Raw genomic sequence first — 21,379 nt, forward strand, 5'->3', positions numbered from 1 at the left:
GTCAAGCCCAGGTTTGTTATTGTGTACCGTGTGCTCTGTTGGATAGAACTGATACTTTCAGAGTTAAGCCCAGGTTTGTTATTGTGTATCATGTGCTGTGTTGGATAGAATTGATACTTTCAGAATATACTTTCTGTGTCAAGCCCATGTTTGCTATTGTGTGACGTGTGCTGTGATGGTTCTAAGTGTAAAAAGAAATTTTCATCCACAACTGACAAGCTTGTGTGGAGTGATTATATTTTAAGTGAGGTGGAAGGGTTGTGTTAGAGGCAGGGGGTCTTCCAACCTCTGGGCACTTCTGGAGTTTTGAGAGCGGGTAGTGGGTGCCACATCAAAATAGGGGAGGTCCAATCAGACCATGGCCACCATGCCAGATGGGTCTGATCCTAAAATGCTAGGAAGTTCCAAGCCAAGCATCGTACAGATCGTACCCAAAGAGTGCTAGTTAATGGTTCCTCATCCACTTGGAGAGAAGTGGCTAGTGGAGTTCCTCAGGGATCTGTGCTGGGCCCTGTGTTGTTCAACATCTTTATAAATGATTTGGATGAAGGAATAGAGGGGATGCTTATTAAATTTGCAGATGATACTAAATTGGGAGGGGTAGCAAATACGGTAGACGACAGAGCCAAGATGCAGGATGATCTTGACAGGCTGGAGAAGTGGGCTAGAACTAATAAAATGCACTTCAACAAAGACAAATGTAAAGTTCTGCATTTAGGTAGGAAAAATCAAATGCATAATTATAGGATGGGGGAGACTTGTCTGAGCAGTAGTGTGTGTGAAAAGGATCTTGGGGTCTTAGTAGACCAAACACTGAACATGAGTCAGCAGTGTGATGCGGTGGCTAAAAAGGCAAATGCAGTCTTGGGCTGCATCAACAGAAGTATAGTGTCCAGATCACGCGAAGTGATGGTATCGCTTTATTCGGCTCTGGTTAGACCTCAACTAGAGTACTGTGTTCAGTTTTGGACACCACAATTTAAGAAAGATGTAGACAAGCTGGAACGTGTCCAGAGGAGGGCAACAAAGATGGTGAGGGGTCTGGAGACCAAGTCCTACGAGGAAAGGTTGAAGGAGCTGGGTATGTTTAGCCTGAAGAGGAGAAGACTGAGAGGGGATATGATAACCATGTTCAAGTACTTGAGGGGCTGTCATATTGAGGATGGTGCCGAGTTGTTTTCTGTTGCCCAAGAAGGTTGGACTAGAACCAACGGGTTGAAATTAAATCAAAAGAGTGTCTGTCTAGACATTAGGAAGAATTTTCTAACAGTTAGAGTGGTTCCTCAGTGGAACAGGCTTCCTTGGGAGGTGGTAAGCTCTCCTTCCCTGGAGGTTTTTAAGAAGAGGTTAGATGGCCATCTGTCAGCAATGCTGATTCTGTGACCTGAGGCAGATGATGAGAGCAAGGGCATCTTGGCCATCTTCTGGTCACTAGGTGTCGGGGGGAGGTAGTTGTGAGTTTCCTGCATTGTGCCGGGGGTTGGACTTGATGACCCTGGTGGTCCCTTCCAACGCTATGATTCTATGATTCCTGTGGTGGCGGTTTCTGAATAAGCACTCTGCTGCCGATGAAGCAGAGGTAACCCAGGATTAGTTTTTTGTATTCGGGGAAGAGAAAAGCAAGTGGTTACCGTGGCAGGGATCATTGTGTCAGACCAGAGATCTGTACTTTGTGTCCGGTGGTCTCTTCTGCCAGCATGCTTTTGTCAGTGTAGTGCAGTGGTCTGAGTGTCAGATCAGGATCTGGGAGACCCAGGTTCAAATCCCTCCTCTGCCCTGGATGACCTCAGGCCGTCGACACACCAACCTCACAGGATCGTCGTGAGGATGAAACAAAAGGAGGGAAACCACAGAAGCGGCTTTGGGTCCCTGTTGTGGAGAAAAGAGGAGGCAGGTTTGGTTTTTATATGCCGACTTTCTCTACCACTTAAGGAACGATCAAACCGGCTTACAATCACCTTCCCTTCCCCTCCCCACAACAGACACCCTGTGAGGTAGGTGGGGCCGAGAGAGCTCTAAGAGAGCTGTGACTAGCCCGAGGTCACCCAGCTGGCTTCGTGTGTAGGAGTGGAGAAATCAAACCTGGTCCACCAGATTAGAGTCCACCGCTCCAAACCACTGCTCTTAACCATCACTCCATGTTGGCAGGGTGTAAATGCAGCAAACAAACAAAAGAACCTGTTTTGCACGTTTCTTGGGCCTTGTCGTGCTCAATAAGTGCGCTGTGTCGCCAGCATCGAGGACTTTCTGTTCCAAAATAGCCCGGGCTGTGATTCTCTAGTGTGTTTGGAAAACAGTGTCAAGGAAGCTGTTGGAACTTGCCATAGGCATAGGCAACAGGTGGGAGGGGGAATCCTGGGCGGGGTCCGCACTCAGGACTTCAAAGGTGATGACATCAGTGGGCCTCGGTTGTAGCACCAGTGGGGGCCTCTGCGCGGAAACGTGGTGTCCTATTAACGGAGGCCAGTCTTGTTCTCAAAGTTGTATCTCGTACGGATTAACTGGGTTGGGCGTCAGTTGTGAGAACAGCAAGTGGCGCAGCTATTGAAGAGCGTCCAAGAAACCAACCCCACATTTTAATGATTTATTTACCACCCCTCTACCTTCAAGAGTAAATGCCTAGGATGCCTAGCAGGTTGGAGGCTAGCGCTGGTGTAGTGGTTAAGAGCGGTGGTTTGGAGCGGTGGAGTCTGATCTGGAGAACCGGGTTTGATTCCCCACTCCTCCACATGAGTGGCAGAGGCTAATCTGGTGAACCGGGTTGGTTTCCCTACTCTTCCACATGAAGCCAGCTGGGTGACCTTGGGCTAGTCACACTCTCTCAGCCCCACCCACCTCACAGGGTGTCTGTTGGGAGGGGAAGGGAAGGTGATTGTAAGCCAATTTGAAAGTCGGCATATAAAAACCAACTCCTCTTCTAGCGGTAGCCACTTTGACAAACCATGCTGTTGTTTAGTTGGTTCACCGTGGTTTTGGCTTCAGTGCTGGGTCACCTTTAAAGCCCTTCTTGGCCTGGTACACCCATATCTAAAACACGTGTTACCAGCCTCCAGGCGATGCCCAGAATTACTATTGATCTCCAGTCTATTGAGATAGGGAAATGGCAGCTTTGGAGGGCAGAATCTTTTGCATACCATTCCCTCCCCACAACAGACACCCTGTGAGGTAGGTGGGGCTGAGAGAGCTGTGACTAGCCCAAGGTCACCCAGCTGGGTTCATGTGTAGAAGTGGGGAAACCAACCCAGTTCACCAGATTAGCCTCCACCGCTCATGTGGAGGAGTGGGGATTCAAACCTGGGCCTCCAGATCAGAGTCCACCGCTCCAAACACCCGCTCTTAACCACTACACCACGCTGGCTCCCAAATAGGTGCATGGCGTCAGTTAGCTGGTTGCACGGCGAAGCCGTTAGGTGCCTGTGCCATTGTGCGCCAAGGCCAGCGTGGTGGAATCGCTTGGCCCAGCCTGCGAGTTCGGCCACGCGAGTCGATCAGCAGGCCCTCCGAGAAGTGGGGAGGCTCTCGCCGGGGAGCCTGCAGTAAAATGGCCAGGCGGCCTTCCCTTCCAGCTGTCTGATTCGGTTGCCCTTCCTTTCCAGTCTTGACGAGGAGAGAAGCCGGGTAATGCGTAGTGTTGCAAAACAAGAACCCACTTGGGAGGTGGAATAGTTTGCAGCGTGGCAGAAGTGCGTTTCGTAATCCCAACGAGCCAGCGGGGAAGATGGTGTACGGGTGGATAAGCTTTGAGTACCGCCGATACTTAAAAGCTTTTTTGGGTGCTGATTTCAGTGGAATCCCCTTTGTTTCTTTTTATAGTTTTTAGAGATTCTTGCCAAGCGGATGTTCAGAACGGCGGTCTGTTCAGCAGTCTTGAAACATTCAAGGGCTTACTTGGGGTGATTTGCCATTTCCCTGTCCCATTATTGATCAGGCCGGTGCCTGTAGCTAAATCACAGCAAACTGGAGAATATCCTTGGTCGAAACTCAACCCTAAGGAACATTTATGATTAACGTTACTATTATGTATCCCAGAACTTCCCGTTTTCCCCCTGCCCATTCAAGACGCATTGCATTTTATTCTGCAGTTGGAAGCGAACCTTCGGCCACCAGGAAGCACGTGGTTGGGTGCCTCCCCCCCCGGGAATTGCTGATGTAATATTAAAATATCAACCTTTTTAGGAGTGAATGAGGAAGTTCAGGATTCCCTAATTTGCGCGCTTTATAGAGGGTGAACGGTGATGCAGGAAATTCTGTTTTGTAGAGATGTGAAGACTTGGAGAGCAGGTTGTGGGAACCAAACATAGGTTGTTGTTTTTTTCTCCAAGGACTCTTTCAGTGTTTGCAGTAAAATGTTTGGGGGTCGCTGAAGATTAAAAAAAACACCACAGTATGAAACATTTCAGGCTTCTGGAATGGGTGAAATGCTTTTAAAGACCAAGGTCAAAATGTTTGCTGTGAAGACACCTAAAAAGGATACTACAGAGCTTGGGAAGGTGCATAAAAGAGCAATCAAAATGGTTGGGGACTAGAGCAACTGCCCTTTGAGGCTCAGTTACAATGCTTAGGGTTGTTCAGCTTGGACAGAAGGTGGTTAAGGGGAGACATGACAGAGGTCTATAAAAGGATGCATGGTATGGAGAGAGTAAAGCTTTTCATAATACTAGAATGCCGGGTCGTCTGCTGAAGCTGGAGGGTGAGAGATTCGAAACAAATGAAGTATTTCTTCACACAACGTAGTTGAATGGTGGAACTCCCTGCCCCAGGATGTGGCGATGGCTTCCAACTTGGAAGGCTTGAAGAGGGGAGTGGACGTGTTCATGGAGGAGAGAGGTATTCATGGCTATTAGTCAAAATGGATACTGGTCGTGATGCATACCTATTCTCTCCAGGATCAGAGGCGCGTGCCTATTATATGAGGTGCTGCAGAACACAGGCAGGATAATGCTGCTGCGGTCGTCTTGTTTGGGGGCTTCCTAGAGGCACCTGGCTGGCCACTGGGTGAACAGACTGCTGGACTTGATGGGCCTTGGTCTGATCCATCATGGCCTTTCTTATGTTCTTAAGATTTTTGAGAGCCAGTGTGGTATAGTGGTTAGAGTGTCAGACTAGGATCTGGGAGACCCAGATTCAAATCCCCCCTCTGCCATGGAAGTTTTCCGAGTGACTTAGGGCCAGCCGCGCGCCCTCAGCCTGTGAGGCGAAAGGATGTCAGTCGCTTTGGGGTCCCCATTGGGGAGAAAGGCGAGGTATAAATGAAGTCTGCATCAGTGGAGAACTTCTAAGACCCTTCTTGCTTCTGACTCTACAGTGGAGCCTGTTTCACTATAGTGATCCTGTCACCCAGCAGGCTTCACGTGGAGGAGTGATCCTATAGTGATCCTGTCACCCAGCAGGCTTCACGTGGAGGAGTGGGGAATCGAATCCGGTTCTCCAGATTAGAGTCCCGCCGCTCTTATCCACTATGCCACGCTGGCTCCATAGTGTAAGGAGTTAATGTAAGACTCTACCCTAAAGCTCACTTTGGTTTGGGGGGGGAATGAAAAATGCTTTGAATTTCTGAAATTCCTAACCCTACTAGTTCACTGGATGGATCAGCACGGTTTATTCAAGCAAGACCTCCTTCTGGAGCAAACCCCCTCCCTTCGTCTTCCTGAAACGCCCGCTTCCAAGATTTATAGGGAGCCTGATTGTTTCTTTTCCTTTATAATGAAAGACAGCCTTTGAAGAGGGGAACTGCTTTGCTTCCTCTGTGACGGTCGCTTGAGGCGACAGAGGGAGCAGGATCTTGAAAAGTCAGTCACTTGTTCTGAGTTTTTGCAGGGGAAGTCATTCAGAGGGGGGAACGTGTTTCTCCTTTTGGAAGCCGTGCCACGCATGGTGTACATGTATATCTTCTAAGTCAGACTGCAAACGGGGAAGGGTGATTTTTAGTTTTTTTTTTAAATCTCTGCATTTAACAGTCTAGCACGTCAAGGGAGAATGCTACACACTCCTCTCTTCCTGGGGTGTTGACTTACTACGTGCAGGGAGCTGGTTACAGGTAGGAATAGGTTTGTAACTATTGGAACGGTTCACTTTGCCATGTGGCCTGTCGTCCCTCGACGCTTCAGACAGTGAGTCGATCCAAGGTACACCACTTTTCTGTAAAAGAACAAGCGTGGTGTAGTGGTTAGAGTGTTGGAGTAAGAGCTGGGAGAGCTAGGTTCAAATCCTCACTCTGCCACAGAAATGTTCTGTGTGTATCATTGGGCTCGTCTTTTTCACAGCCAAGCCTACCTCACAGGGTCATTGTGAGGGTAAAATGGAGGTAGGTTGAATGATGTAAGCCACTTAGGGTCCCTGTTGGGGAAAAAGGTGGCATATAAATGAAGTAAATACATAAATACATTTGTAAATAACTTCATTTATAAATGTATTTATAAGTAAATGAAGGAAGTAAAGGTTGGACCAGAACCTACGGATTGAAATTAAATCAAAAGAGTTTCTGTCTAAACATTAGGAAGAACTTTCTAATGGTCCTCGGGAGGTGGTAAGTTCTCCTTCCCCGTAGGTTTTGAAGCAGAGGCTAGATGGCCATCTGTCAGCAATGCTGATTCTATGACCTTAGGCAGATCATGAGAGGGAGGGTATCTTGGCCATCTTCTGGGCATGGAGTAGGGGTTACTGGGGGTGTGTGGTGGAGGTAGTTGTGAATTTCCTGCATTGTGCAGGGGGTTGGACTAGATGACCCTGGTAGTCCCTTCAGCTGTCCTCAGATTAATTGTTAATTATGTGATTTTCTTGTTGTCTCCCCTTCCATCCTGCTCAGGGGCACTCCCACATTCACCCTCTCTAATTTTTATTGGCTTCTTAGGAATAATAGATACACAACACAATTACAGCTAAAAAAAGAGTCTGCACAGGTTTCCTTGTCTGATCGGGTTGTATTTGTCCCCCCCCCCCCCGCAATGCTCAGGGCCGCTTTCAAAAATATCAAAGAGGCATAGCCCCCCACACCAAACCCCATAGATTTAAACATCATTCTTTTCTCCCTTTCGCCAGTTTCTGGACAGTCGATGCTTTTCCATATTGGAGTGGAAAAATAATCGTAAAATGGGCTTCTGCGTTGGAGTCATAGAATCATGGAATCATAGAGTTGGAAGGGTCATCAACCCCTGCACAATGCAGGAAACTCACAATTACCTCCCCCACACACCCCTAGTACCCAGAAGATGGCCACGATGCCCCCCTCCCATGAACTGCCCAAGTTCATAGAATCAGCATTGCTGACAGATGGCCATCTAGCCGCTGCTTAAAAACCTCCAGGGAAGGCATCTCTTGTTGGGTCTTCTTTTTTAGTTTAGAGGCATCTCTTGTTGGGTCTTCCTCTTTTCCTGCTGCCTTCAACCTTTCGTGGCATGGTTGTCTTTTCCAGTGACTCTTGTCGTCTCATGATGTGACCAAAATACGATAGCCTCAGTTGAGTCATTTTAACTTCTAGAGTTCAATTCAGGCTTGATTTGATCTATAACCCACTGATTTGGTTTTTTTGGGCCATCCACGGTATCTGGAACACTCCCCTCCAACATCACATTTCATAGGAATCTACTTTCTTCCTATCAGTTTTCTTCATTGTCCAGCTTTCACACCCATACACAGAAAAGGGGAAGACAATGGCATGAATTAACTTGATTTTGGTTGCCAGTGACGCATCCTTACACTTGAGAAGGGTGTGTATTGGAGTTTAAAACTTTGACCTGTTGGGTGATGGTGGCTGAAAGTTTCTGGGATTTCCAAAAACGAAGGATGGCCCATGCACCCCGGCGTCTTTTTTGCCATCTTTAAAAGTAAGTGTCAGGTATGTCTCTCTGGGGGAGATACCGGAGCTGGTTTGAGGAGAGTGTAATGTAAACCAGTGGGTTTGGAGAGTGTCGGAAAGTTGATTCCCCCCCCCTGCGCCGTAGCATTTGCGTTGGCCAATCCCAGGGAGCTTGGAGAAAAGCTGGTATTCCTTTCCCCGTTCAGCAGAGTTATATAAATTCTCAGGATTACGTAGCGTTGAGGGAGGGTGGAAGGGGAACAGCAGCATATTGGCTTAAAATGCTGAATGAAGAGCTCTGGGGTTTTTGGGGTTTTTTTGCATTTTGGAATACGCATCCCCAGTACGCATCCTCTCCCGCTCACTCCCTCTCCGTGTAAAACGCGGTCCAAAGAAAACACAAGGCAGCCAAAAAAGAAACTGTAGTACTCTTTGAACTGGGATCAGTTAGCTTTTGAGTGCATTAATTTCAGGGCAAGGCGAACAAAGCCGGGGCGGCCGCTTTTACGCTGTCATTAGCTCTCCTCCAACGGTTGGATTTTTTTGGAGAGAAAATCAGAGGGAGGCAAAAAAAGGCCGGAGCCGGGTGCCCCAAAATAGCCCCGAAAGCCTTTTTGAGACGTAGACCTGTCATATACAATTTTAAGAAGAAGAAGAGTTGGTCTTTATATGCCGACTTTCTCTACCTTTTAAAGAGAATCAAACCGGCTTACAATCTCCTTCCCTGCCTCTCCCCACAAAAGATAACTTGTGAGGTAGGTGGGGCTGAGAGAGTGTGACTAGCCTAAGGTCACCCAGCTGGCTTCATGTGGAGGAGTGGGGAAACCAACCCGGTTCTCCGGATTAGAGTCTGCCACTCATGTGGAGGAGTGTGGAATTGAACCCGGTTCTCCGGATTAGAGTCTGCCGTTCAGGCGGAGGAGTGGGGACTCCAACCCGGTTCTCCAGATTAAGAGTCCACCGCTTTTAACCACCACACCCCAACGACGACAAAAGTCTCATGTAATTTTTTCAACGGAAAAAAAAATCCCTAGACCCTTTTAACATGTTTCAATCTTGAAAGAGCATATTCAATGGCTGTGTAAGCAGGCTCTCTGCGTTACCTCGCAGGGTTGTTGTGTGGAGAGAATGGAGGAGAGGAGGTTGATGTGAGCCGCTTTGGGTGAGGCGTGTCGATGAGGTGCATAAAAATTCTGCGTGGATTCTGTCCTAATGATCAAGCGACAGAACGCAAAGCAGATAGGAGCTGGATTAGGTTGCCCCATTCAAGTTTCCCACCATTTGCTCCCCGATTGCCCGTTATCCTTCCCCCCTGACCATATTTGTTTTGGAGCCAATTTTAGCCTAGAATCACCTGCTACCATTGCTTAATTCTGCCTGATTTCCTCTGGGCCCATTGGCTTCTCTCATACCGTTTGTTAGCCCTCCGTGTGAAAAGTCTTCTTTAAAGCCCATAGTTACACAGAGAGGGCTTTTAAGAAGGTCACAACCCTAACAGAAGGGCAGAGGCAGTGTGATGATGTGGTTAGAGCATCGGGGTAGGATCTGGGGCCAAGACCAGTTGGTTGACCTATAGTGCATGCACATGGGGATGCGAGGGATGATCTGGCTGCGACATCTGTCACCCCATTGATCGCCAGGGTTGATTCGGCTGATCTGGCTGGCTAGGTGGGTGTCCCCTACCTCCCTCACCGCTCCATGTGTGTCCCTTCAGAAGCTCCGCGCTTGGTGGAAGAGGACGACCATCCCAGTTAGAAATAGTGTACCGTTCTTCGGTCAAGGGTATACGATAGCTGCGCTCCCCTGCTAGAACCTCCAAACAAGAACAAGGTCCATTTGCAATGCTGATTCTGTGACCTTAGGCAGATGATGAGAGGGAGGGCATCTTGGCCATCTTCTGGTCATTAGGGGTGTAGGGGGGGAGGTAGTTGTGAATTTCCTGCATTGTGCAGGGGGTTGGACTTGATGACCCTGGTCATCCCTTCCAACTCTGATTCTATGTAGTGCATGCACATGGATGGGTAGACAGAGTGAATCTAATGCTGCATCTTGGAACCAGGGGGGTATTCTCCCAGTGCGACGACGCTTAATTTGAAACGGAACTGAACCGATATCTCATTAAACTGAATTTGAAAAAAGAAATTTTTTATCTGTTGGTCAAAATCGTAATCATGTTTGCTTTTCTCTCCTCCCTTCCCTCTGTTTGTTTTTTAACAGTTTGTGGGCCAAACATGGATATTCGGAACAGCGTGCAGGAACTGAGGCAGTTGGAAGGCTGTACGGTAGTCGAAGGGTTTCTCCGGATTTTGTTGATCTCCCAGGTGGAGGACTTCAGCTCCTACCGCTTCCCGAAACTCACCGTCATCACCGACTACCTGCTGCTGTTCCGCGTGGCGGGCCTGGAGACCCTTAGCGACCTCTTCCCCAACCTCACGGTCATCCGCGGCAAGAACCTTTTCTACAATTACGCGCTGGTCATCTTCGAGATGACCAACCTCAAAGACATTGGGCTGTACAACTTGAGGAACATCACGCGGGGAGCCATCCGGATTGAGAAGAACTCCGACTTGTGTTACCTCTCCACCGTGGACTGGTCGCTCATCCTGGATGCGTCGTCCAACAACTACATCATAGGGAATAAATCGCCGAAGGAATGTGGGGATCTCTGTCCGGGCACGGCGGAGGGGAATTCCCGGTGTAAGACCACCTACATTAACGACGAACACAGTCCCCGGTGCTGGACTTCCAACCACTGCCAGAAAAGTAAGAATGAAGGGTTTGTGGCGTCAAGGTTTAAAGCTTGTGTTATGCTTTCCTACCTTAAATTATTTCCTTTCGATCGCGAGTATTAAAACTTTCTCATCCTCCCCACCTTCAATAGCACATATTTCCATTGTCGGTGCTAGTGGCGATTGGGACTTTATCTCACTGTGGTGCTGAATAACAGTTTAAAGCTATTATCTGTTCCAAAACGTGCTTGACTGGTGTTGGTTTTCTAGCGAGTCGTTCGGCCTCTTCTGAAAGGGAGGGGAAGAGAAACCGGCCAGTTCAAATCTTTCGCAGAATCCATTTATTTATGTAGGAGGTCTGGATGCCGCTTCCTTGATTGTACCGCTCTGGACGGTCCCTGATAATGCAAACAGCAGGCATTTAGGACAAACGGCAATCTCAAGGGCTGACCCCCCCCTTCCTGATAAGCTGGCTTTGAGCATGCGGGGAGAGTTGTTTTGCTTCATAGGAGACGTGCAGCCCCTTCCGTCTGCAGTCTAGGGGAAAAAACTGTCGCCACTTGTGGGGTTTGGGCGTGCTAGCCATAAGTCGTTCAGCATGACCCAGTAGGGGAGTTGAATGGTACGAATACAGTGAGGCCCGTGAGAAATGGATCGATAGATATATTAAAAAATGGAGCCCCGATACTAAGCAAGTGCTTGTAGTTAAGCTACTAACAGATAATGATCCAAACGGGTCCTCGGCGGTCGCAAAATTTTTGTCTATGTCATTTAACGGGACTATCCTTTAAAATTTTAACCTATATCTTTATTTATTTAAAACGAGAAAATTGAAATGGATGTTATATGATCTTAAGATATTTTGTTTGGTTTTTATATGTATTTTGTTTTCTTTTTGCTTGTGACCTGTCGGTCTTTGAGCAGAAATAAATAGATGGTATTTGGGGTGGGGGAAACACCTTTGCCCGGGCAGCGTCAGTCGCGGTGCTGCTGGCTTCCAGCCGAGGCTGACCATCTTGGATCTGATTTCTTCCTGTTACAAACATCTGGGCAAGGTGTAAATTAGGAAGCAGTTGCATGCAGGTGTCCATGATGGAAGCTACCTGAAATTTGAGATAGGGATGGAACATAGGGGTCCTCTGTTTCCCATCCCTGTCTTTCTTTGAACGAATAAGATTGACGTCCAGGAGCACCTTAATAACCCCCAAGATTTCCAGGGTATAAACGTTTGAGAGCTTTGACTCTTGTAAGGTTATACCCTGGAAAACCTGTTGGTTTTTAAAGTGTCCCTGGACTCTAATCTTGCTGATAGATCATGATAGATAGCCGTGCTGGGCTGCCTGTAGCAGTAGAAAAGAGCAAGAATCCAGAAGAAGAAAAGTTGGTTTTTATATGCCGACTTTCTGTACCACTTAAGGCAGAACCAAACCGCTCATGATCACCTTTCCTTCCCCACAACAGACACCCTGTGAGGTATGTGGGGCTGAGAGAGCTCTCAATAGAACTGGAACTAGCCCAAGGTCACCCAGCTGGCTTCATGTGGAGGAGTGGGGAAACCAACCCAGTTCACCAGATTAGCGTCCGCCACTCATGTGGAGGAGTGGGGAATCGAACCCGGTTCTTCAGATCAGAGTCCACCGATCCAAACCACCACTCTTAACCACCATACCATGCTGGCTCTCGTAGGAGAGTGGTGACAAAATTTATGTTAGGGTATGAGCTTTCGTGAGGTACCTGAAGAAGTGAGCTGTGACTCACGAAAGCTCATACCCTCCCAGAAATTTTGTAAGTCTTTAAGGTGCTACTGGACTCTTGCTCTGATCGTGGTGTTCTGCTACTGACCAGCACAGCTACCCTATTTAAGTGAGTAGCCCTTACGGGGTATCCTGTCTGAAGAAATGGACTCCCTCCGCCCCGGCTCTGAGGAAAGCAGCTGTCATTTCTTTGTTGAGGTGTTATGCATCCTGATCCTCTGGTTAGATCTCGCAGAACGATATCGCACTCGTTCCCTCAAAATAACATGGATGGAAGCAGTTCTTTATAATTTTTAAAATCCTATTAGATTTCTTGAGCTGTTCCTGGAACGAGCAAAATTTCAACATCAGCAAAGTATTGATTGCGGGGGGGAAACATTGATGGAGGATTGGATGGTTTTCACTGGTAGGACATGGCGATGTTGCTGAGGATAGAAAAACCTTGCCGCAACGTTGTTCAGCGGGTCAGGGGTAGCGAGTTTGAATTGCGAGGAAAAAAACCAGCGTGTTTGTGAGCCGTGCACTGGAACGGACTGGCTGCCCATTCTGTGAGGAAAAACAAGAAGGGGAAGTATAAATGTCCAATTGTTTGAAAGCGAGCTTCCGCTTTGGTTCTTTGAGCGCATTAGCAAGAGATGGAACAAGGGGACACTCGAGGAATGCAGCAGAGTTGGGCGGGAAGGGGACGATCGCTCGGCATTTCTGTCGTCCGACCGTAACCCCGTCTCTCTGCCGTACCTGTGTTGTTGAAGCCAGAGCAATAATTTTGCAAGGCTGATGTAACGTTGTGGTTTTGTTGTGGGCCTCTTGGGGAACCAGTGGTGCACCCAAACACTGGCGCAAGAGTGTGGTGAGATGTTCATATCCTTCCTCTCCTGAGCAGTGGCTTGCCTTAGAAAATGACCGGTGTTTCAAGAGATGATAGCCAAGAGAGCTAAATGGAACCTCCATGTTCAGAGTCATTCTATCCTGAGATGCTGGGGAATAACAGTACAGTAGGTGATGCAGAACGTTCCTGCTGCTTCAACTTGCAGGGCACATGGCTGGCTCATTTTGTGCAGCTACTAGAAGTAAAGGTTAAAAAAAGGTAAAGGTCCCCTGTGCAAGCACCGGGCCATTCCTGACCCATGGGGTGACGTCACATCCCGACGTTTACTAGGCAGACTTTGTTTATGGGGTAGTTTGCCAGTGCCTTCCCCAATCATCTTCCCTTTACCCCCAGCAAGCTGGGTACTCATTTGACCAACCTCTGAAGGATGGAAGGCTGAGTCAACCTTGAACCGGCTACCTGAAACCGACTTCTGTCGGGATCGAACTCAGGGCGTTAGCAGAGCTTAGACTGCAGTACTGCAGCTTAACACTCTGCGCCATGGGGCACTAAAAGTAGGGGTGTGCAAAAAAAAATTGGATCTGAGTATGCCCCTGTTGAAAATATTCGGGATTCCTGAATTTCCATACTGGTATGGGTTTTTTTCCGGGAATCTGAAAAAAAATTGGTTCCATTATTATGGGAAATCTTTCTAGGGCTTGGGCCCCCCTGTTTTTTAAGGTAGAGGCACCAAATTTGTAGCATGGCTGCTGGTGGATCCAATTTTATGGCTTCCCAATGGAGGATGGATGGGGAACCCTCCTTGGGGGCCCATAAAATTGGACCCCTTGACCCAATCTTTAGCAAACTTGGCGGTTGTTCTAAGGAGAGCCACCAGCAGCTATGCTAAAAATTTGGTGCCTCTACCTTAAAACAAACAAACAAACAAAAAAAGTCCCCCCTAGAGTCCCAGAAAGATTTCCCATAGGTTATAATGGAGGCAAAGGGGGGTGTTAAACTTTAAAGCCCCATGGATCCCGGCGCGAATGTGCCGAAGTGGTTTTCTCCCCTTTAATTAGGGTTTTCTCCCCTTTCTACTATTGTGGCGGGCGAGCCCAAAATGATCCTGAAAAAAGGCAAAACAAAATTCAGCTTTTCGGGATTGGGTTTTCGGCTGAAAAAATAGCCAAAAAATACCCTTTCAGTATTTTCCGGCTTTTTTCCCGGCTTGGCTTTCCTGAATGCACGCCCCTAACTAGAAGTGAGCGATGGAGTGTATAGCTGGTACCTCGTTGCATTGGCACGGCTTTGAAAACTGTTTTCAGTTCATTCCCAAATGGGTTCCCTGTCAGATCTAACCTCAGTGAACGTCTAGGCAAGGTGAAATGCCAACAGGTACCTAATAAACGTGTGAACCGAGAAGGGAAGGGATGGAAGAGGAGAGTTATGTACTTTGCTTTTCTCGTAAAGGGCAGGCAGTACATGGCAGAATGGCTCGAACGGCCAGCCTGGTGCAGTAGTTCGTATCAGACTAGGATGTAGGCGGCCCGGATTCAAATCCTCCACTCTGCCATGGAAGCTTTGGCAAGTCGTGCACCCTCAGCCTCATCTCACAGGATTGTTGCGAAGGTGAAACCGAGGAGAGAAGAATGTTGTAGGTCACTTTGGGTCCCTTTCGGCCAGGACGATGGGGTATGAACGAAGTCAATAAAACAATTCTGTCCTCGTGGTAAAGTAACTTCCAGCACCCGATTATGATACGCTCTTCAAAACCCACTATGCATTTTTAGGATCATCGCCTTAGTTCTCGGAGCTGCCTGCATTTGCTTCTGTTTCCCTTGTGTAGGTCCCCCACCCCCTGCTGAAAGTATTTGCATTGCAACCTCCTCGGGGCAGGGACCTGGCATTTTGACTGTTTCTCTCGTTCCTCTGTTAAAAATATGCCGCATTATATATTTTTCCAATCTTGAAAATAAATTCCTACCTACACGGATGATATCTGAGTATGGCAGGGCTGCTTGCCACCTTGGACCTGCTTTCCAACTTCAGTGGTTTTTTGATGGCGTCGGTTTCTTTCCTCTGCCCCCCCCCCAAACTCCAGGAAGTCTGCATTCAAGTCCGTTTGTCCTTGGTGAGACCTTTCATTAAAGGATATCAATTGGGTGGGTAAGCAACTGTGTGGGAACATTTGGTTCCTTTTGAGAAGGACTTGCCTTGTTTAATTTTGTCATTGAGGAGATGCCGGTTTATTGCAAACAAAAGGGGGGGGGAGAGAACCATTTGGCTTCCTCTTCGCGCAACACTCTCATGGAAACGGCGTGAGAAGGAGGTGGTTTCAAGGGGCCCGTAACCCTTTGACATTTTTCATAGCGCTCAACCCGGCTGGTCGAAGGAGCTGAAGCTTTGTTAGTCTGCGTGGGCGAAAGGGGATTTCAGATTGTGAGGGTGTTCCCTTGCACGCCCCGGATCTCTGTGTCTCTCCCCCCCCCCACCGCACAACCCTTGGAGCCGTTTCCTTGGGCTCCCGCGGGTCTCTGGGGGCTGCGCCTACAATATTTACTCTTTGCTTTTCTTCTGGTGCCGCGGAGAAGATGCCAACTGTGCTCTGCTTACATCTCCTTTTGGCAGCCCAGCCGGAGAATGATGTTACCGTTCCGGATTTCCGGAAAAGAGTGAAGCGTTTGGACTGTGGCCAGGAGGCGGTTGGATGAGTTCTCGCGCCACCCCCTGCACTTCTGTGTTTGCTTGTATATTTATTTATTTTTGGGAGAAGGGGAACCGAGGATATGTTTTGGAGGAAAACTGGCACCAGGAGAAATTCTCCTTGAGATTCAAGGCTAGATTTTTAGGGTTGCAAATGAGTGAAAGCATCATTTTTAAAAAAACAACGGCTGGTTTTTGCTTTGAACGAATCTTGTGATGTTCAAAGAAACCCCCCCGCCCGGCATTACTGGTTTTTTTGTGTGTGTATTTCAAATCAGACTATTGGAAGGAAGTGTTGGTCTTTCCAAGGATTGGCCTCCTTGTCTGAAAGGGATCAACCACAGGTCTTCTCTGCTTCAATCTAGTTCTCTAGGGCTGGGGTATCAAACATAAATTGGAGCAGAGCTATTGCCTTTAGAGCCTCCCCCCCTTGCTGTCCTTTATCATACGCCAAAGCAGAGGTTCCCAAACCGTGCTCGGTGGAGCACTTGGCGCTCCGCAAAACATCTCCTAGTGCTTCATTAAGAGATTGTTAAGAAAAATACTACTGTCGTTCAGTTTAGTATATAGGTGCTAGGTGGAAATTAGTGCTCCGTGATGAATTTCTCTGCTGAAAAGTGCTCCATGACTCAAAAGGTTTGGGAACCTCTGCTCCAAAGGAAGTAATTTGGAATTTCTGCAAGGGCCAGGAAGCCAGTAGAATCATAGAGTTGGAAGGAACCCCCAGGGTCATCTAGTCCAACCCCCTGCACAATGCAGGAAATTCACAACTAACCCCCCCCTCCACATTGCCCGGATGTTGGTGCTGTGAAGTTTCTATGAGAACCGGTTGTCATCTGAGAGGTTCATTGTTCGAATACGGGCTTTGCTTCAAACTTTATGGTTAAGCACTTTGAACGTGGGAAGTACTGGACAAGTGCTTAAGTGTTACTTTTGTTCAGAACTCTTCTGAAGGGTCCAATTGTCTTGCCGGTCGTTCCTAACGCCACTCAGGAAAGTCCCGTCAGAGTCTTCTACTGACAGTTCGTTGAATGTGACCCGAAATCCATGTTCTTCCAATTGCTCTCTGGAGGTGGTGTGTGTTTTTGGCTGGGGTGCTCAGCAACTATTGGGTGAACCCCCACCCCACCCGTTGGTCTTTAACCAAATTGAGCTGGCCTGGGTTGAAACCGTGTTGAAACAAAGGTCTAGAGCAACTGCCCCATGAAGAGCAGTTAAAACACTTAGGGATGTTTAGCTTGGAAAGAAGGCGGTTAAAGGGAGACACGATAGAGGTCTATAAACCTGTGCACGGTATGGAGAGAGTGGACAGGGAGAAGCTTTTCTCCCTCTCTCCTAATACCAGAACGCGGGGTCATCTGCTGAAGCTGGTAGATGAGAGATTCAGAACAGATCAAAGGAAGTATTTCTTTATACAACACATGGTTGAATGGTGGAACTCCCTGCCCCAGGATGTGGTGATGGCTGCCAACTTGGAAGGCTTTAAGAGGGGAGTGGACATGTTCATGGAGGAGAGGGCTATTCATGGCTACAAGTAAAAATGGATACTAGTCACGATGCATACCTATTCTCTCCAGGATCAGAGGAGCATGCCTGTTATATTAGGTGCCGTGGGACGCAGGCAGGATAATGCTGCAGTTGTGTTGTTTGGGGGCTTCCTAGAGGCCCCCTGGTTGGCCACTGTGTGATCAGACCGGTGGACTAGATGGACCTTGGTCTGATTCAGTGTGGCCTTTCTTCTGTTCTTCTATTCTAACCGTCAGCATGGTAGTGATTTACGTCAGTCGGAGGTCTTCCAGCGTAGGCTTTTCCGAGTGGCTGAGATCAGTCACAAGGCGCCCCCGGACACTTGTCTTTTTCCTCTCCTCCGGCCCCGCCAGACCCTGTTCTTTGTCCTTTAGAAAATATTGAATCTATGTAAAGTATGCAGGCATGACAGGGGAAGGGAAGGCAGTCTTTAAGTTCTCAATTGGTTCCTTCTTCTGTTTTATTTATAAGCTGTGTCTTGCACATGTCTCGTGCCCGGAGGAATGCAGGAGAAACCCCCAGAGCAGAATCTTTAAAGAGCAATGGATATTTAAAAACAACAACAAGTCGAATCTGTCACATCCTGGCCACTCGTCCCTCAATTTTCCATCATGTGCTAGCAGGACAGGGCTGGGCAGATCTAGGTGATGGGGCTGAAAAGTGCTATCAAGGCATTGCTGACATTGGGTGACCCTGTCGGGTTTTCGAGGCGAGGGGTGTTCGGAGGTAGTTTGCCTCTGCGTAATGACCCTGGGCTTCCTTGGTGGTCTCCTGAATCCAAATAATAACCAAGGTCAACCCTGCTTAGCTTTCGAGATCTGACGAGATCGGGCTAGCCATAATGCTAGGGATTTGGGTGCAGGGGAAACTGGAGTTGGGAGATGAATTGAAGACGTTGTTGGGTTGGGAGGTAGAGAGCACTGTTAAGAATAGGAAGAGTTGGCGAGATGTAATGCCCTAAATGCAGCCGAGGCACAAGGGCGAGACAATAAAATTACCGCTGAAGAATGAAAATGCCCATTTTGTCCGATCAAAGAGACTTCCTAGCCCACACTGTTTTAGCATGTCCAAAAAATAATATTGCACAAAATAAATATATGGATAAAACAGCTAAAGATACTTTCTGAGAAGAAGATAACTGTCAAATAGATCGGTCAGTTGCATGAGAGACATGGCAACTTTTCTCTTTATAGTGTCAAGGAAAAATTAAATTACATTTCCCCCTTTTAAAGTGAAGTGGTTGATGGATAACCACTGCTGTTCACTCTCGGGAAAGGGAAAGAAGAGTTGGTTTCTATATGCCGACTTTCTTTACTACTTAAGGAAGAATCAAACTGGTTTACATTCTCCTCCCCTTCCCCTCCCCACAACAGACACCCTGTGAGGTAGGTGGGGCGGAGTGAGCTCTAAGAGAGCTGTGACTAGCCCAAGGTCACCCGGCTGGCTTCATTTGTAGGAGTGGGGAAACCAACCCAATTCAGCAGACTAATGTCCGCCGCTCATATGGAGGAGTGGGGAATCAAACCTGGTCCTCCAGATTAGAGTCCACCTCTCCAGACCACCGATCTGAACCACTACACTAGCACCACGCTAAGATACTTTTTTCCTCTGTGTGACAGTGAGTTGGGATGGCCGCCCATCTTCTTACCCATGTAAGATGTAATGTCGAATTTGAGCCTCAATTGAATCTCTCGGTCGGGGTCATAGGGAGGATAAAATGGAAGAGAATGGGGAGAAAGAGACGGAGTATTAATGAAGTTAACAAGCAAACAACTTGTAAGTCTTTGGGAAAAGCCTCGGCGATTAAGTGCTTGTTTTAGGCAAAATAAAGAAAAGCAGGGCTGTATCTTGTTAAAACCGATTCAGACCGCTGCGGATCTCGGTTCCGGGATTGATTAACGTTGGTGAAGATTGTTACTGAGTAGGACTGGATTGCTCAGGTCATGAATGCTCTTCGAACGATGTCGGGGAAGCAATTTCCAAGTGCCGCAGAACCTCTTCAGGTCTTCGGCAATCTGCCCAGCGGGTTGTTCTTTCGGCACGGCGGTGAGGCCTTTGCAGGGGGGGACGGGACCCTCTTCCCTCCTTCCAGTTTTCACCTGCCTGGAATTGCTCCTGCCCCCTCAAGTGAAATAATTCGATGAAACTTTGCTCCTTAAGAAAGTGCTTCCCCCCCACCACTTCCAGTTCAGCTGAGCACACGAAAAGAGCTCGCAAGCGCGTTTTGCTGGGTGCCCGAGCCCGTTTTTGTGAACTTCGTAAACCTCGGCGTAAAAGTTCGTAGTTGGAAGTGCTGAACGTTCGACGCCCGATTGCGTTCAGAGCGATGAAAACCTGCTTTAATGCAAAACGTCTCAACCGGGGGGTGAAGCTGGATAGAAATAAAACGCGCGCAGGGTGAGGGTGTCGCGAGTTCTTCTGTATGGCTGCTGCGCCAGTCCTAAAGACGCCGATCCCATTTATTTAAAATATTGATGTCCTGCACTTGCCATTAAAAGCTTCCCAGTCGAGAGTTCACTGGGGTTATGTCCCGGATGAGTGAGCGCGTGGTAACATCCTCGTTCCAGTATGTTTTTGAGACGTTTCATTTGAAGCGACTATCAAAACTGACCTGTATCAGAAAGCTTTGACTTTCGGCGGCATGCACCCTGCAAACCTCATTGGTCTCTGCGGTGTTGCTGGATTCAAACCTGGCTCTTCTGTTGCAGAGCAACACGGGTACCCTCGGGAAACCATCTTTCTCGACTTGTTAGTGCTCCCTAGGCCTGTTTTGAATATCCCCTTTGTCAGAAAGATATTTGAGCAAATAGCAGCTTAGCACATCTGACTGACCCTCCTCCCTGTACCCGATGCTTGTCGGTGGGCGCTATACTCGGGTTCTGGGCCGGAGAGATTTGTTTAGTTGTTTGCTCGATTTCTACCCCGCCCTTTCCCAACCGAAGTTGGGCTCCGGTGGAGTAGGCGGACGATCTGGGCCCAGGGGTTGATAGGAGGAATACGTTCCCCTTCTATAGCACCTTAAATTAAAATATATTTCCATATTATTATGTTATCCTTTTCCTCCCGACCCCTTATGGGGTTTCCAAGGCAAGAGACTAACAAAGGTGGTTTGCCAGTGCCTTCCTCTGCATAGCAGCCCTCGGATTCCTTGGTGTAGTGGTTAAGAGCGGCGGTTAGGAGCACGGTGGACTCTAATCTAGAGAACCGGGTTCGATTCCCCGCTCCTCCACATGTGTGGCGGACTCTAATCTGGAGAACCGGGTTTGATTCCCCCTTCTTCCACAGGAAGTCAGCTGGGTGACCTTGGGCTAGTCACAGCTCTCTTATACCTACCTTGTAGCAACATCCGACACCGCGAACCGCAATGTTTTCCTCCGGCTATCGCGACGCCTGGCTAGCCCCCCACCCCTTTACTGGTCCCGCTCTCCTTTCACCTCACTACGCTTGGAAATGTGGTTGCTCATGGTTGCCCCAACCACTTGGAAATTATTGCATGGTGTTATCTCAGGGCTCAGTATTGTCACAGATACTTGTAGAGCCAGCGTGGTGTAGTGGTTTGGAGCAGTGGACTCTAATCTGGAGGACCGGGTTTGATTCCCCACTTGTCCATGTGTGCGGTGGATTGTAATCTGGAGAACCGGGTTGGCTTCCCCACTCCTACATGAGGCCAGGTGGGTGACCTTGGGCTGGTCACAGTTCTCTCTGAGCTGTCTCAGCCCCACCTACCTCACAAGGTGTCTGTTGTGGGGAGAGGAAGGGAAGGAGATGGTACGCCGGTTAGATCCTCCTTAAGAGGTAGAGAAAGCTGGCATATAAAAACCAACTCTTCTTTTCTGGAGGTGTGTTTGGCAATGGGGGTGTCCTTGGTCTGATTCTGCCATGGGTCATCTTGCTTGTTTACGCCGTACATCGCAACTCTTCCCAAAAAATCAGGGAGAAAAATGCTGTCCTTAGTGGAGGGGCCCCGACTTGGCCAGCGAGTTTGCTTTGGCACGAAGATAATTACAGTGTTTGAGATTATTATTATTATTTTTATTTTTTTTAGGAGCGTGTTATGAAATTT

The 21,379-nt window shown here is 48.2% G+C and overlaps 1 protein-coding gene across 1 annotated transcript in view; it reads left to right on the forward strand.

Moving 5' to 3' along the window:
• Positions 1–21,379, forward strand: part of IGF1R (insulin like growth factor 1 receptor) — a 166,440-nt gene that overhangs the window by 12,586 nt on the left and 132,475 nt on the right. The window contains exon 2 of the mRNA XM_056865839.1: positions 10,013–10,558. Within this exon, the coding sequence (XP_056721817.1) occupies positions 10,013–10,558 (546 nt within the window). The remainder of the gene's footprint in view (positions 1–10,012; positions 10,559–21,379) is intronic.

The sequence above is a fragment of the Euleptes europaea genome, chromosome 20, assembly GCF_029931775.1.
Source record: "Euleptes europaea isolate rEulEur1 chromosome 20, rEulEur1.hap1, whole genome shotgun sequence".
Lineage (NCBI taxonomy): Eukaryota > Metazoa > Chordata > Lepidosauria > Squamata > Sphaerodactylidae > Euleptes > Euleptes europaea.